We start from the raw sequence: 12997 nt of genomic DNA, 5'->3' as shown, positions 1-12997 counted from the left end.
CTCTCCTTTCCAACTCCTTTTCCGTCACGTCCTTGACGTTCTTCGATATACATATATCATCGTATATCTAAGCTTTGATAAACGGACTTGTTCCAACCCCTTGGGCGGATGATGGCGCAGTGTGGAAATTCCGGGCTGTCTGAACGTCGGGGGCAGCCAGACGGAAAACAAAACTGCCCCTAGGCCCTCCAGCGGTGCTGGGGACTTGAGCCTCAAGTAAAAAATGACTACGGAAATCAACAGAGGCATTTTTCGAACCGGATTCAACGACGACCGATCACTGCAGCGCCCCCGGACAATGAAAATGGGCTCTTGGAACGTACGCACTATGCATAGAGCCGGAGCCTTGATGCAACTAGATGACGCCCTAGCCACACTGAACATGGACCTTGTAGCACTACAAGAAATACGATGGCTAGTGAATGGTGTGCTAAGCAGACGTGGTGAAGAACGGTATCATGTGTACAACAGCTGCCACGAGCGCCACCATATGCTCGGAACGGGTTTCGCCGTAGGGCCGCGGCTGAAATCCGAGGTCATCGACTTCAAGGCCATAAACGATAAGCTATGCACCCTGCGCATGCGAGGCAAATTCATCAACATTAGCCTCATAAACGTTCACGCCCCTACCGAAAACAAGGATGAAGAGGATAAGAACCTTTTCTACGGCCGCCTCGCAAAAATCGTTGACCAGTGCTCAAAGCATGACCTCAAAATCATCTTGGGGGACTTCAATGCAAAATTCGGTAGGGAGCTAATGCACCGTCAATATATTGGTGATCACAGTCTACATGAGCACAGAAATGATAATGGTAATAGATTGGTCCAACTTGCAGCAGCAAGCATTCTGGTTGTGAGAAGCACCAAGTTTGCGCGTCGGGACATCCACAAAGTTACTTGGATGTCCCCAGATGGAGCCACTTCCAACCAGATCGACCACGTGTTGCTAAGCCACCGAAGACAGTCGAGCCTGTTAAACGTTAGAACATATAGAGGAGCCAACATCGATTCCGATCACTATCTGTTTGGCTTAGTGATACGTTGCAGAATCGCCCGTCCCCGTGCCATAAGGGATGAGGGAAAAATACAGGCCTGGCTCAACACGGACTCCCTAAAGGACGCTAAAGTCCAACAGGCATTCGAAACCGCTTGAGGAGAGTCTCTATTATCAGTAACTTAACACGACACTAAGAGCGAAAGATGGAACGCTCTAAAAACTAAAATAGTTAACTGTGCAAAATCCACAGTGCCACCACGTCGGGGCAACACCAAATCTAGCTGGTTCGACGATGAATGTCGGAACTTGTGACGGAACGTAAGAACTGCGCATACTGAGCAATGCAACAGCGACATAGAACGCGGGCATGCGCAGAGAATTATACAGAGCTCAGACGAGAAGAAGAACGAGTACACCGCACTAAAAAAACCAATGGGAAGACAACGGGTGCAGGAACTCCAAAGAATCAGAGTGCGATAGCAGGTCACAGAAAAACCTTTATACCTAAGGTGACCTGCTTTCGAAATAAGGATAAAAATCTAGTCAGCTACCAGCCAGAGGTCCTCTCGCGATGGGCTCAGTATTTTGATGAATTACTAAACGATCAGATCAACGAACAACTAGAGGCTTCACTAGTAGATGATATCATGCTACTGCCACCTAGCATGGATGTAACCCGAAAAGCTATCCGTCGGTTGAAGAACAACAAGGCACCCGGCAGCGTAGCTAAACGGAATAGCAGCTGAACTGATCAAAAACGGAGGTACAGTACTAGAATACGAAATTCATCAAATAGTTACTGAGGTATGGGATAGCGAATCGATGCCTTGTGAATGGAATCTTGCCATCATCTACCCCATATACAAGAAGGGAGATAGACTACAGTGCAGCAATTACAGGGGTATTACGGTGTTGAATATCGCCTACAAGATATTCTCACTAGTCTTGCAAGGGAGACTTGTCCCATTCGAAGAAGAAATGAGCTCTTTTGGAATCCCGGCCAAGCTTACCAGGCTTATTTTAATGACCATGACCAACGTCACATGCCAGGTGATGGTAGATGGAAACCTCTTAAGGCCCTTTGCTACTACCAAGGGTAGGCGCCAGGGAGATGGGCTTGCCTGTCTCCACCTGTTTCAATGGCCACACAATTAGAATGGCACCGGACGGTGGCGCTCGACCGCGAGCGGTTCCGGTTTCTCTTGAAGCAGGCCAAGACCGCTAAGCGATTGTAGCGCCTGATAAGTAAGTAGGTATCATATTGGTGTTATTACACGTTGCTATTGCTGCAATTGATCAACATATCGCACTACGTTTCATCGTCCTTCTATACCGTGATCTATCTTGAAGCTCGGAATTCAGTTTAGCTAAGTAAGCTCTTGTGAAAAGCTAACCAAGAACGCCTGCTGTTTCTTCACTCGTTCTTTTAGCTTAACTACTATATCGACTCCTCTTGCAATTTAGTAACTTGAAACACAAAGTATCAATTCACGAAGCAATTTATTTGAACTTTCGTTTCAAGAACATCCTTCTAACAATATCAATGACAAACTCCACTAGAAGATTCGTCCGTAGTTTGTTGCGGTACTTGATTTAGGTGTATGAATGTAAGAAAGAGAGAGAGAGAGAAAGGGAGAGAGAGAGAGAGAGAAATAAAGAAGAGAGAAAGATGAAGAGATAGTGAGAGAGTTTGCATGATTGTTTAAATCAAATTGTTTTACGATACGTACAACTAAAGATGTTTTTTTTTCTAGCACTAGTCCTTATCACGGATTGATAAGAGCGGAAGAGAGGATGCGAGTTAGAAGGGAAGAAAAACAGGAAAGACAAGAAAAATAGAGAAGAAACAAAAAACAAAATGTATAATACAGATAATGCTAATCATAGTGCTGGAAGGTAGAATGGTAAACAATCGAGAAAACTCGATGCTGAAAAAATCCACAACAGCCCTGATAATCGTCGCCGATTGATTGAATTTAAAATGCACCCCATGGACTGCTATGATGAACAGTATGGTGTGAACAATCGGATTGTAAGGACTAGTGGTACTGTTATTTATAACATAGAGCGCATAGCGCCGTCATGAAGCAAATAGTAGTGATCGGTGCCGGTGTGAATGGCCTTTGTGTTGCAGTACAGCTGGCAGAGCATTATTTTAACGTGGCGAATGTAACGTTGATATCCGAAAATGTTAGTCCTTATACTACTGGTGATGGATCTGCAGGACTATGGGGTCCCTACTACTGTGGGAGAACACCTGATCACAAAATAATGTAAGAATAGACAGATACGAGAATATATCGTGCTCTACAAATATTATAGACTGATTATAGTTACACGTTGCATGCATTCTGATGCAGAATGCTGCTATGCTACTATGCGGCTAAACGATCATTTATATGCTTTAATCACATTGAATTCCGTCAACTTCAAAAACAGCAAATGGTCCACTGCAACACATGTATTTTTCCATCAGCTGTGGAAAAACGGCCTGGCGGGAAAAATAGGAGTTTGCTTGCAACCATGCATGCGATTGACGACCGACCCCAAGGGATATCCGAAACCAGCGTGGAAAGATATTGTTTTTGGTTGTCAGAAAATTACCGAGTCTGAACTTGAGCGGCTAAGTAATGAACACGGTCGTCAGTACACGGGAGGTTATCACTTCGCCACTTTTACTTGCGAACCGACCGGACTGTTACCATATTTGTTCAACCGGTTCATCGCAGTAGGTGGCAAATTTGTCCCGATGAAGGTGCGAAGTTTTGATGAAGTAATAAGCAATCGACACGTGGATCTCATCATAAACTGTAGTGGCCTTGGATCGCTAGAGCTGGCATGCGATGCGTCTGTTATACCTATTCGGGGCCAAGTAGCAAGGGTGAGTGCGCCCTGGATTTACGAAGTCATTTTAGATGACAGTGACGACGGCAACTACATAATTCCTAAGTACGTTTCGTAGACGACCTTTCCCGGTTATGGGGAAGAAAATTATGTAGTAAACATTTTTAAACAACAGCCGGCTCCTTATTTGTATTTTGCAGTTGTGAGACAGTTGTATTAGGTGGAACACATCAAATGAATGATTTCAATCGCAATGTAGCTCGAGGAGATAGTCGGTTTATTTTTGATGGATGTGAACGGATGTTACCAAGTCTTCGCTACGCTTCGATTGGAACTGAATGGGTTGGTTTGCGACCCGGCCGCGACAGCGTACGGTTGGAACTTGAAAACTATCGATTTGGTGAGTTTTTTTTGTGTTTGAATTCCAAAAGGATAAATTTACTAACATTGTTACTTATAACCAAATATTATTGAAATGCTAAACCCAGAAATATGCCTACACTAGCTTATATCCGGATATTGCTTAGCAAAAAAAAATAAGATCTTAGCCCATTTTTATGCTTTAATGCCATTTTTATGCACCAACAGCTGAAAGAGGAGAGGATGTAAAAAAATGCTGGCGTTAAATTTATACATAAAATCTAGAGATTAAAACAGGTTTTAACATTCATATTGCATTTGCCTTTTACTTCTCAGAGAATGAAACAAGATATGTACCAATAATCCATAATTATGGACATGGAGGCTGCGGTGTAACATTATGCTGGGGTTGTGCCAAAGAAGTAGTAGAAATCAGCGAAACGTTAAAGTGGACTAAAAATAATATTTCAAAACTATGATTCGAAAAAAGCCGTATATATTTACTATGAATTGGATTAAACTATGTAAACACAATGAATACATAAATGATTAGTAATAAACAAAAGTTGTAGTTGGTAACAGTTTCAAAAGCGATCAAACTGAATAATTTCCTTCATCATAAAGTTACGCAACTGCCACAAAGCATCGACTACAACTTCCGCACGATCTTGGGCGTTTTTCCCCAACCATTGTACAGGGAGTCGATTGACATCAACGTTGGGTATTGTTTCTCTTGTTGCAGTGAATGTTTTTTGCCATGGCGTTACGTACGTCGACTTCTGTTGAAGTCTTTCAATATATTTGATGTACGCTTCCGAATGCAGCACACGTTGCGGCCGTGGAGGAACAGTGACGAATAAAGGTTCTGCAGGTTGCGTTGATATATCTAAAAAAAGTAATGAGAAAAATATGTTCATCATAGGTCATGTATTGAGGAATTTCGAAAACAAACTCACAACTAAAATATGGAGTGGCAACCGAATTGGATGCCTGAGGCGTTCCAGATCCGTTGCCAATAGTAGACATAGATTGCTGCTGTAGGGCATGCTGCATCGGTTGCATTTGCATGCATCCGGAGGCGTGCCCTGTGTTTTGAGTAGACACGGATAAGGCGTTGGTAGAGTTGAACGAATGATTTCCTATGTTACCCATTGGTTGAAGCGTAATCATTCCCACGCTATTGGTGTTAGTGTTGCTGGTTCCAGCAGCCGGGTTATTCAAGGCTGATGGAGGGCGCTTTGAAAGAACGTAATTTTTACTACGGTCTTGAGGCTGTATTGATTTGCTGACACTTTTGGTTAAATGGACCTCCTTTACGTGTTTTACCAAACGTGCGATGGTTGGAAAAGGTGGCATATTGCGACGCAGTCGAACGCAGTTTCTCCAGATGCATATAAATTCCTGATCAGTTGAGGTCGTGAATGTTTTGTACACACATCCTGAGTTTTCTGTTATGCAGTGATCAGAGCATTCGCTGGGATCTTCAAACTGGTAGTCGCATTTGTCCCAACAGCATTCATAAGCCTATTGAACAAATTGATAAATTGGAAAAGATGTAACACAAAACAGATAAACGAAAATGAGTGTAAAATAACAGTGGTGATGTTGTCGATTTGTGCTTGAAAAGCAAGCTAGACGATAAAAAACTTCTTAAACAATCACAAAACACAAGGACATGATTCTGCAAACAATACAACTGAATGTACTTTTTTAACGTCTGGCAAATTTTTTGTTTCACATATGAAATAACATGAAGAAAAAAATTAAACAAAACAAAAGCACCATACGTGATTTGCTATGATGTCCTGTACGATTGGACCCTCAGATTTGATGGTAGCTGGACTAGGACAATTCGACTCGCCCATTTCTGCCGCATATTTTGCTGCACTTTCTTCATTTATCTTGATGGCTCGTTGTTCCCAGATGGTCTTTTCTTGGTCGCTTAAATTACGCCATTCATTTCCGACAATTCTTGATACGTCACCAAAAGTAGCTTCCGGATTACTGGCACAGATAGTCTTCCGATGCTCGCTAGAGTACAATATGTAACCAGTCACGAGCTTCTTGCCCGCCGGTTTTGTAGGTTTTCTGTTGGGCATCGATGAAATACTAGCGTTGACCGAATGTCCCGATGGATGGGGCGATGCCGTCATAATTGTGTCCGAGCCAATCGAAGGAGGGCCATCGATCGAATCATCAATGATGCTAAAGTCTTCCTTCATATCCTGTAAGATTCATGTGAGGCATAACAACACAAGTGTAATTCTTAGATTGTCAACACTACTAATTAAAAATAGTTTGACGATATGTTAAATTATTTTCTTCTGTTAAACCAGCAGCAAACACCCCAATATTGGTGACCTAACGAAAGTAGTAAAATTGTGTGTTTTTTTCTGTTTGTTTTTACAGCTTTTCGTGCTTGTTAGTAAATGAAAGCAATTACGCTAAAATTTGTAGGATCATATATGCCTCAGGCTTAACACAGAAGTTACTTTATTCTTTAAAAAAAAGTAACCCATACCCATAGTCTTACTGATCATTTGAGTAAAAAAATCACGTTAACGTATCAAACCTACATATTGCTACTTTTATTATATTTTTAATGATTTAGAGGAGAGGAAAGGAAAACAAAATTCCCAAAAATGATACACTCTGCTATTGTTAAAAGGAAAACCATATGTAGTGAAAAAAAAGGTTCATAATACCATTGAATCGTGGGATGAATTTGGTTTATTATCCTGAACAGCTGCTATCTCGCCACATGTAACCTAGAATAAGTTTCGCATAGAAATATAAAATGTGAAGAAAGAATTTACTACAATATTACACTACGAATTCAGTGCAATACCTTCAGAGGGTTTATTGGACGTCGAAAATGATAGACTTCGTCAGTTGTAACCATCTGACTATGAGTAAATTTACGCAATCCAGATGGGGCTACTATTTTACGAATTTGCTTCTTAAATTCGTCGAAAATAGATTCGCACATAAACACATCAGATTCTGCAATTTCTGTCGCTCTTCCTGTGTAAAAGAAGCGTTGTGACGATTTACGAAGATAATACCATTGTAATAGATATTAAATGTTTATTCTGCTGCAGCTACTACTCACTAGTAATGTATTCGTTTTGATCCAGTACAGCGCATCGACCAACGATAGCAACCGTTGATGTGGTCTCCTGAATTGTTGAAAGTAAAACTTCTTGTCGATAAAACATACGGCTTATTGTTCCAGGAACTTCCGGTGGCGTAAGAAGCCAAGGCCCTCTGAATAAAGATTTTCCGCTATGTTTAAAAAAGAAACAATGCATTGGTTCGTAAAACACATGTTTGCTCAAAAGCTACGATGGAAAGTGCATTCTGGAATATTGTACTCACTCTCGGGTTTCCCAAATAGATGTGATTTGCGATATCGATTGTTTACCAGACTCTGTAGCAACATACACGTAATCACCTGTTTTAACTACACCTCCGCAAACAGTATTGTATTGTTCGTAGTAAACGTTTCCATCTTCCACCCCATTCATATATATAACTACGTTTGGTTTCTCTTTTTCTGCAATCGCTTCTTGAAGCTGCAGCTCAGAAAGTTCTTCTTTGTGCTTTTCAACTCGCTCTTTAAATACGGACATGACACGTTTAACCTCTAAGGGTGTTTCACGTGGGGTTAGTCTAACTGGATCATTCGCACGGACCAGATTCCACGTTTTGAGTTTTTTAAATGACCTAGCTTTTGAGCTGTAGCGAGATTCACATACAAAAACGTCTCTCCCGGCAAAACCTTCTGGTTTCATTTTAACATAATCTCGGACATGCATGACGAAACATTTGTTGAGTGCTTTAGATAAAGGAATTTCAACACGTTGATCACTTTTAAAAATTTCCTGTTCCATGAATTTTCTTGTTTGGACGTGAAATGTTTCGTAAGGTCTAAGCAGCATTATTCCATTCATCATCTTGATATTGTCGGTCGTTGTCCATAAACGTTCGATGTACATGATGCCAGGAACTGGAAAGAAAAGCCCGACATAATTGTAGTATTATTGCATAAGTTATTACAAGCCATAAGTAAATTTGCACACAGGGATTTCTTTATGCTTTATATTTCTCTTCTATTACTGTGATTTCCCTGCACTTAATGATGTATAAATTATTCGACACAATTGTAAAAATGATCTAAGCCAACATGGAACCACTTTTTAATTCAAAATGTTATGTCGACATATGGTTTTCGAAGTTAGGCGAGAGGCTATATGCTAACATAATTTGTTATATTTTGCATCACTGAATGTAGAAAGATACGTACTCTTATTTTCTGGAAGATCAATGTAAACAAAATCTCCTGGAGAAAACACTTTTTGATCAATAGTCATACTTTCTCCTTGAAAAGGTTGCTAAAATGAAAGGAAAAGTTGCGTAAATAGGCCATAAAGTAATATATATATATATATATATATATATATATATATATATATATATATATATATATATATATATATATATATATATATATATATATATATATATATATATATATATATATATATATATATAAACATGCCTGGCATTAACTATTTTCTTACCACAGCATCGCTATCAGTGTCTGTCTCTTCTTCTTGAAGTAATTTTGATTGGCGAAGAGATTCCACTGCCGCACTTAGATGCAGTGTACTGTAACTAAGAGCTGGCGACTCAAGCACATTTCCATTCTGGCATAATTCATCACGTTTCTTAATAAAATAAGACTGTAGTTCAATTGAGTCTTCAAACACTTGTGAATCAGTGCGACTAAGACGACGTGCACGCTCCAAACAGCAAAAAATATCTTCTTGAAATGTATCCAAACGCTTGTATAATCCTTTATCTAAGCGTCGTTTGATAAGATCTAAGGAAATGGCTCTTAACCTAGAAATTTAAATGTATTTTTTATCCATATGTCGTTAAAATACTAAAATTTGCTATTGTTAAGCTGTTACCTGTTACCGTCACAATCGTCATATTCTGGAAGTTCAGCCAACGAGTCAGAGTAGCATCTTCCTTCCTCGTCCTGATAATTATAAAATGTAGTGAACAATGACAGTAAAAGTTCTTGTACCGCTTGCTGCACATTGGGCACCGTTTCATCGCTACGCAAAGATTGTTTGGTCTGTATCAGTAACTGCTGGAGACAAAGAGCGTCCTTGTAAATTTGAGAATCCGGTTCATTATATTTGCATGCATTTTCAAACATAAGCATGAAATCAGCCGCCATATCATCAACACTTTCGTATATTTGCTGCCGCAACTTTTTCTCTATTTTTTCTATGTCAATAGGATTTTTGATAATATCATAATAGTCAGGATATTCCTAAAATTAATTATAATGGAACATTAATTGGATCATTTGTTCAAAACAGAAATCATGCAAGAAAAGTACATTTTTCGACGGGAGCTTCATAAATATGAATGAAAGTTGACGGTTCTGCTTCGGCTCTCGGTATTCTCGTATTGTGTCGTACATTTGCTTCAGTTTCGCTTCCAAAGGAGTAGCATTATGTTTACGCAGAGGTTTCACACTGAAACGAAGAGCAAAGCACAAACAAAATTGAATTGTGCGTCATTGTGATGTGACAGGCGCTTACTGTATGCACTTACCCTTTGGCTGCAAAATTCAGCTTCTTATTAATTCCGGAAAATTCCTTGAGTTTATCGTTTAGTGCTCTCTCCAGTACATTGGCGTCTTCGTAAATCATTGATCCTTCTTCGTTATACTTGCGACAATTTGAAAACATCAAACGATAATCGCCTACAATATCATCGATTGTGCTGTACCGATCAGCTTTGATGTTGTTCTCGATTGTTGTCATATCAATCGGATGTTGAATAACTTGATAATAATCTGGATATAGTTTTTTAGACGGTTTTTCCATAAAAAGAGCCATCGGTTGGTGACCATTATCATAGGTTGTATAATCAACCAGAAACTCGTGTAATGAAAGTAATTTTTTTTTCAAAGATGTTGTCGGTACTAAGCGATTAGATTTATGCGCTGCGGAATTGCTTTGTGATGAGCATTGCGATGGAGGTGAGCCGATATTTTTGTTATCTCTAGTAATACGGCCTTTTTTGCGAGAAGGTGTTTGCGTTGACGAATCCGTGTCGCCTTCCTCATCGTCTTCCTCTTCGTCACTATCTTCTAAATCCGCTGCATCGATAAGTTTTTGATTAAGTATTTTTTGCATTTTTAAGGCGTCCTGAAAAATCCAACCAAGGAGGAGAACAAAATATATACCCAGCACAGGAACTAAAAATAAAAATATTCTCGCAAACCTTGTGAGCCTTGCTGTTCGGAGCATTAGCTTTCTTTGCGTTGTCCAGCATCAAATATAGATCAGCTGTCATGTCCGTAATATGCGTATACGCTCCTTTTTTTAGCTTATTTCGTATTTGGGCCATTGAAATAGGTTTCTTGATGAGGTTATAATATTCCGGATGAAACCGCCTATTTGGTAGCTTCCAGAGAGATTCACCCAAAGGCGCACCTAAGGCATTGGGATCTAAGTGAATTCACTCATGTTACACCAAGAAAACAAATATAAAAAAGGATGCGAATCCAAAACGCAATAGGACCAAACATTAGGTGAACGTAATATGATATGGTGTGGTATGATATGGTGGGCTTAATATGCTTAACAAACTTAATATTTTAATTTAAACGATTATTTAGCAAGTTAACAATAGAGAACAAGTAGATTAAGTGATTAAAGGAGCATCATGTTGGTATAAAATAATTACCGTTAGTGTTGGCCGTATTGTACAGCTGATCAAATATTTGCCAAAGTGGACCATCTCCCTCTGTTTCCATTGAATCATCTAAATCATCATCAGAGCTCTCGATTTCTTCCTTCAGTGCAGCTACCATAGCGCTGGAGGCCGTTCGGGGCCGTTTCACGTTGGAGCATTTTCTATAACGTCCTGATTCTATTTCGGCTTTTCGAGCCATGAATATTTTTTTCAACATTTTTGCATCTTTGTAGATCTGCGATCCAGGCTCATTAAAAGTACATGCATTTTTAGTCATTTGCAATAAATCTTTCTCCATTTCATTTAGATTCGAGTAGGCGCAGGTCTGTATTTTAGTTGCGATAAATTTTAAGTCGATTGGATGGTCAATAATATCGTAATATCCAGGGTAGAGTTTTTTGGAAGGCAAAAGCTGGAACATGTGATGCAAGCCGTGATTATCTAACGGATCTGTGGCAGTCATAACGACAGCGAAAAGCTCCTCAAAGGGATCAAAATCGGACATTTGTTGGGAATCATCTTCTTCGTCTACAGTAACCGATTTTCTCGGGCGTGTTATTTTTCTTGGCTTTGGTTCTGGCATGCATGCCTCTTCAAGCTGGTTCTCTATGATACGGCGTTTATTTGTATTAAAAACGTCCATCAAATGACAAGCATCTTGATATTCAGAAGAGTCTGGTTTGTAAAAGGCTTTTGCGTTGCTTACTATCAGTTCTATGTCTGCCGTTAAATCCTCCACGTCTTCATATGAATCTGTTTTTAATTTTTGCTGAACTTTCAGTAAATCAATAGGATTAACTACTACCTCATAGTAAGATGGTTCTTGCCGCCGCTTGGGTGCTCGAATAAAAGTGTCGCAAAGCGTAGTTCCATCTTCTTTTTTGAATGTGCGAATTGATTCATAAAGATGTTGGCACAACTCCATCTGTAAAAGCAAAGCATTTTAAATTTCTTATTGATGATTTGCTCAATTTGAGTTTTGGTGCAGGAGATCTGGATTGTTTAAAATTACAATAACAGTATCCGCTTAAATAGTTATTACTTACCGGATCAAGACGCTTCTTTTTTCTTGTAAAGGTCGGCGGTACAGGACTTTGCTCGGGCGAAGTGTCGTAGTCGCTGTTTTCTTCATCATGAAAGGAGCTAGTCCTTCTACGTTTGCTCATTTTTCTTGGTATTAAGAATCCTCTTTATCAATGAGTAAGTATTTATTACCAATCTGTGTCGCACTTTGAGAGAGTCGGGAATTTTAGCCGGGTGGGTGTTTAAAAAATTAACTACGACGCGTTGTTTTTAGCTGAACTTAATAAGTTTTCTAACGAAGACACACACACACACACTTTGAAGATGTTTTTAATATACCTCTAAAAACGTTGCAAAACTTTTTCGATCATAAATCACTGATACAACAGCGTACTGAACTAGGCTTTTTGTTTAACCGATGAACTATTGTTTGCTTGGTTTAAGTGAGGTTATGCATCGCTATAGTATAGGAACTCTGGCTTTCTTAACTTGATTTTAGCTGAAACACAAGACTGCAGACTGGCAATTTTCATTGAGTTGCACATATATTTGTGATTGTTTAAATGGTATGTAACTTTAACCTATTAGCAGTTCAAACAATATTGAATTACTGCCACCAAGTATTTATCTCTCAATAATGCAAGCCTGTCAAATCGCGTCAAAAACGCTTGAGGTTGTCATTAGACGGAATGAAAACGCTTCGGAGGATGAAAACAAGATGGCTTGCACAGCGGTTTAGCGAAGAATAAATGCGGTCATAATTATAGTTTGAAAAAATTTCATACTTTTTAATAAAAAATTGCTAGTTGTAAGTGATTTATTCAATTATCAGATAGACACATTAGTCTGATTGGCATAGTAAGCTACGCGCGTACGAATAATGGATCAAAACCAAAATAAAAACCAAACCAAACGATCGTTCGTGATGATAAGCAACCATAATGGTTAGATTAAAAATGGTTGGACGTACAGAAAATCGTTCATAAAAGC

General features: G+C 39.4%; 2 protein-coding genes across 2 annotated transcripts; one reads left to right on the top strand and one right to left on the bottom strand.

Moving 5' to 3' along the window:
* Window positions 1-2828: 2828 nt before the first annotated feature.
* Window positions 2829-4789, top strand: LOC128721859 (D-amino-acid oxidase). The gene is made up of 4 exons (XM_053815659.1): window positions 2829-3270; window positions 3437-3946; window positions 4042-4241; window positions 4538-4789. Exons 1-4 carry the CDS (start codon window positions 3080-3082, stop codon window positions 4678-4680), a joined length of 1044 nt encoding a protein of 347 aa, XP_053671634.1. The 5' UTR covers window positions 2829-3079; the 3' UTR covers window positions 4681-4789.
* LOC128721858 (protein polybromo-1) lies at window positions 4779-12150 on the bottom strand. Its single transcript, XM_053815658.1, has 15 exons — window positions 12031-12150; window positions 10976-11909; window positions 10511-10737; window positions 9836-10434; window positions 9618-9756; window positions 9178-9548; window positions 8785-9106; window positions 8508-8595; window positions 7580-8210; window positions 7314-7486; window positions 7050-7225; window positions 6907-6969; window positions 5989-6426; window positions 5158-5725; window positions 4779-5087 (listed from the first exon to the last, which is right to left on the bottom strand). The coding sequence occupies exons 1-15, from the start codon at window positions 12148-12150 to the stop codon at window positions 4786-4788; spliced, it is 5151 nt and encodes a 1716-aa protein (XP_053671633.1). The 3' UTR covers window positions 4779-4785.
* Between the last annotated feature and the right edge of the window lie 847 nt (window positions 12151-12997).

Source organism: Anopheles nili, chromosome 2 (assembly GCF_943737925.1).
Source record: "Anopheles nili chromosome 2, idAnoNiliSN_F5_01, whole genome shotgun sequence".
Classification (NCBI taxonomy): domain Eukaryota; kingdom Metazoa; phylum Arthropoda; class Insecta; order Diptera; family Culicidae; genus Anopheles; species Anopheles nili.
This window is presented reverse-complemented; position numbering and strand designations above follow the sequence as displayed.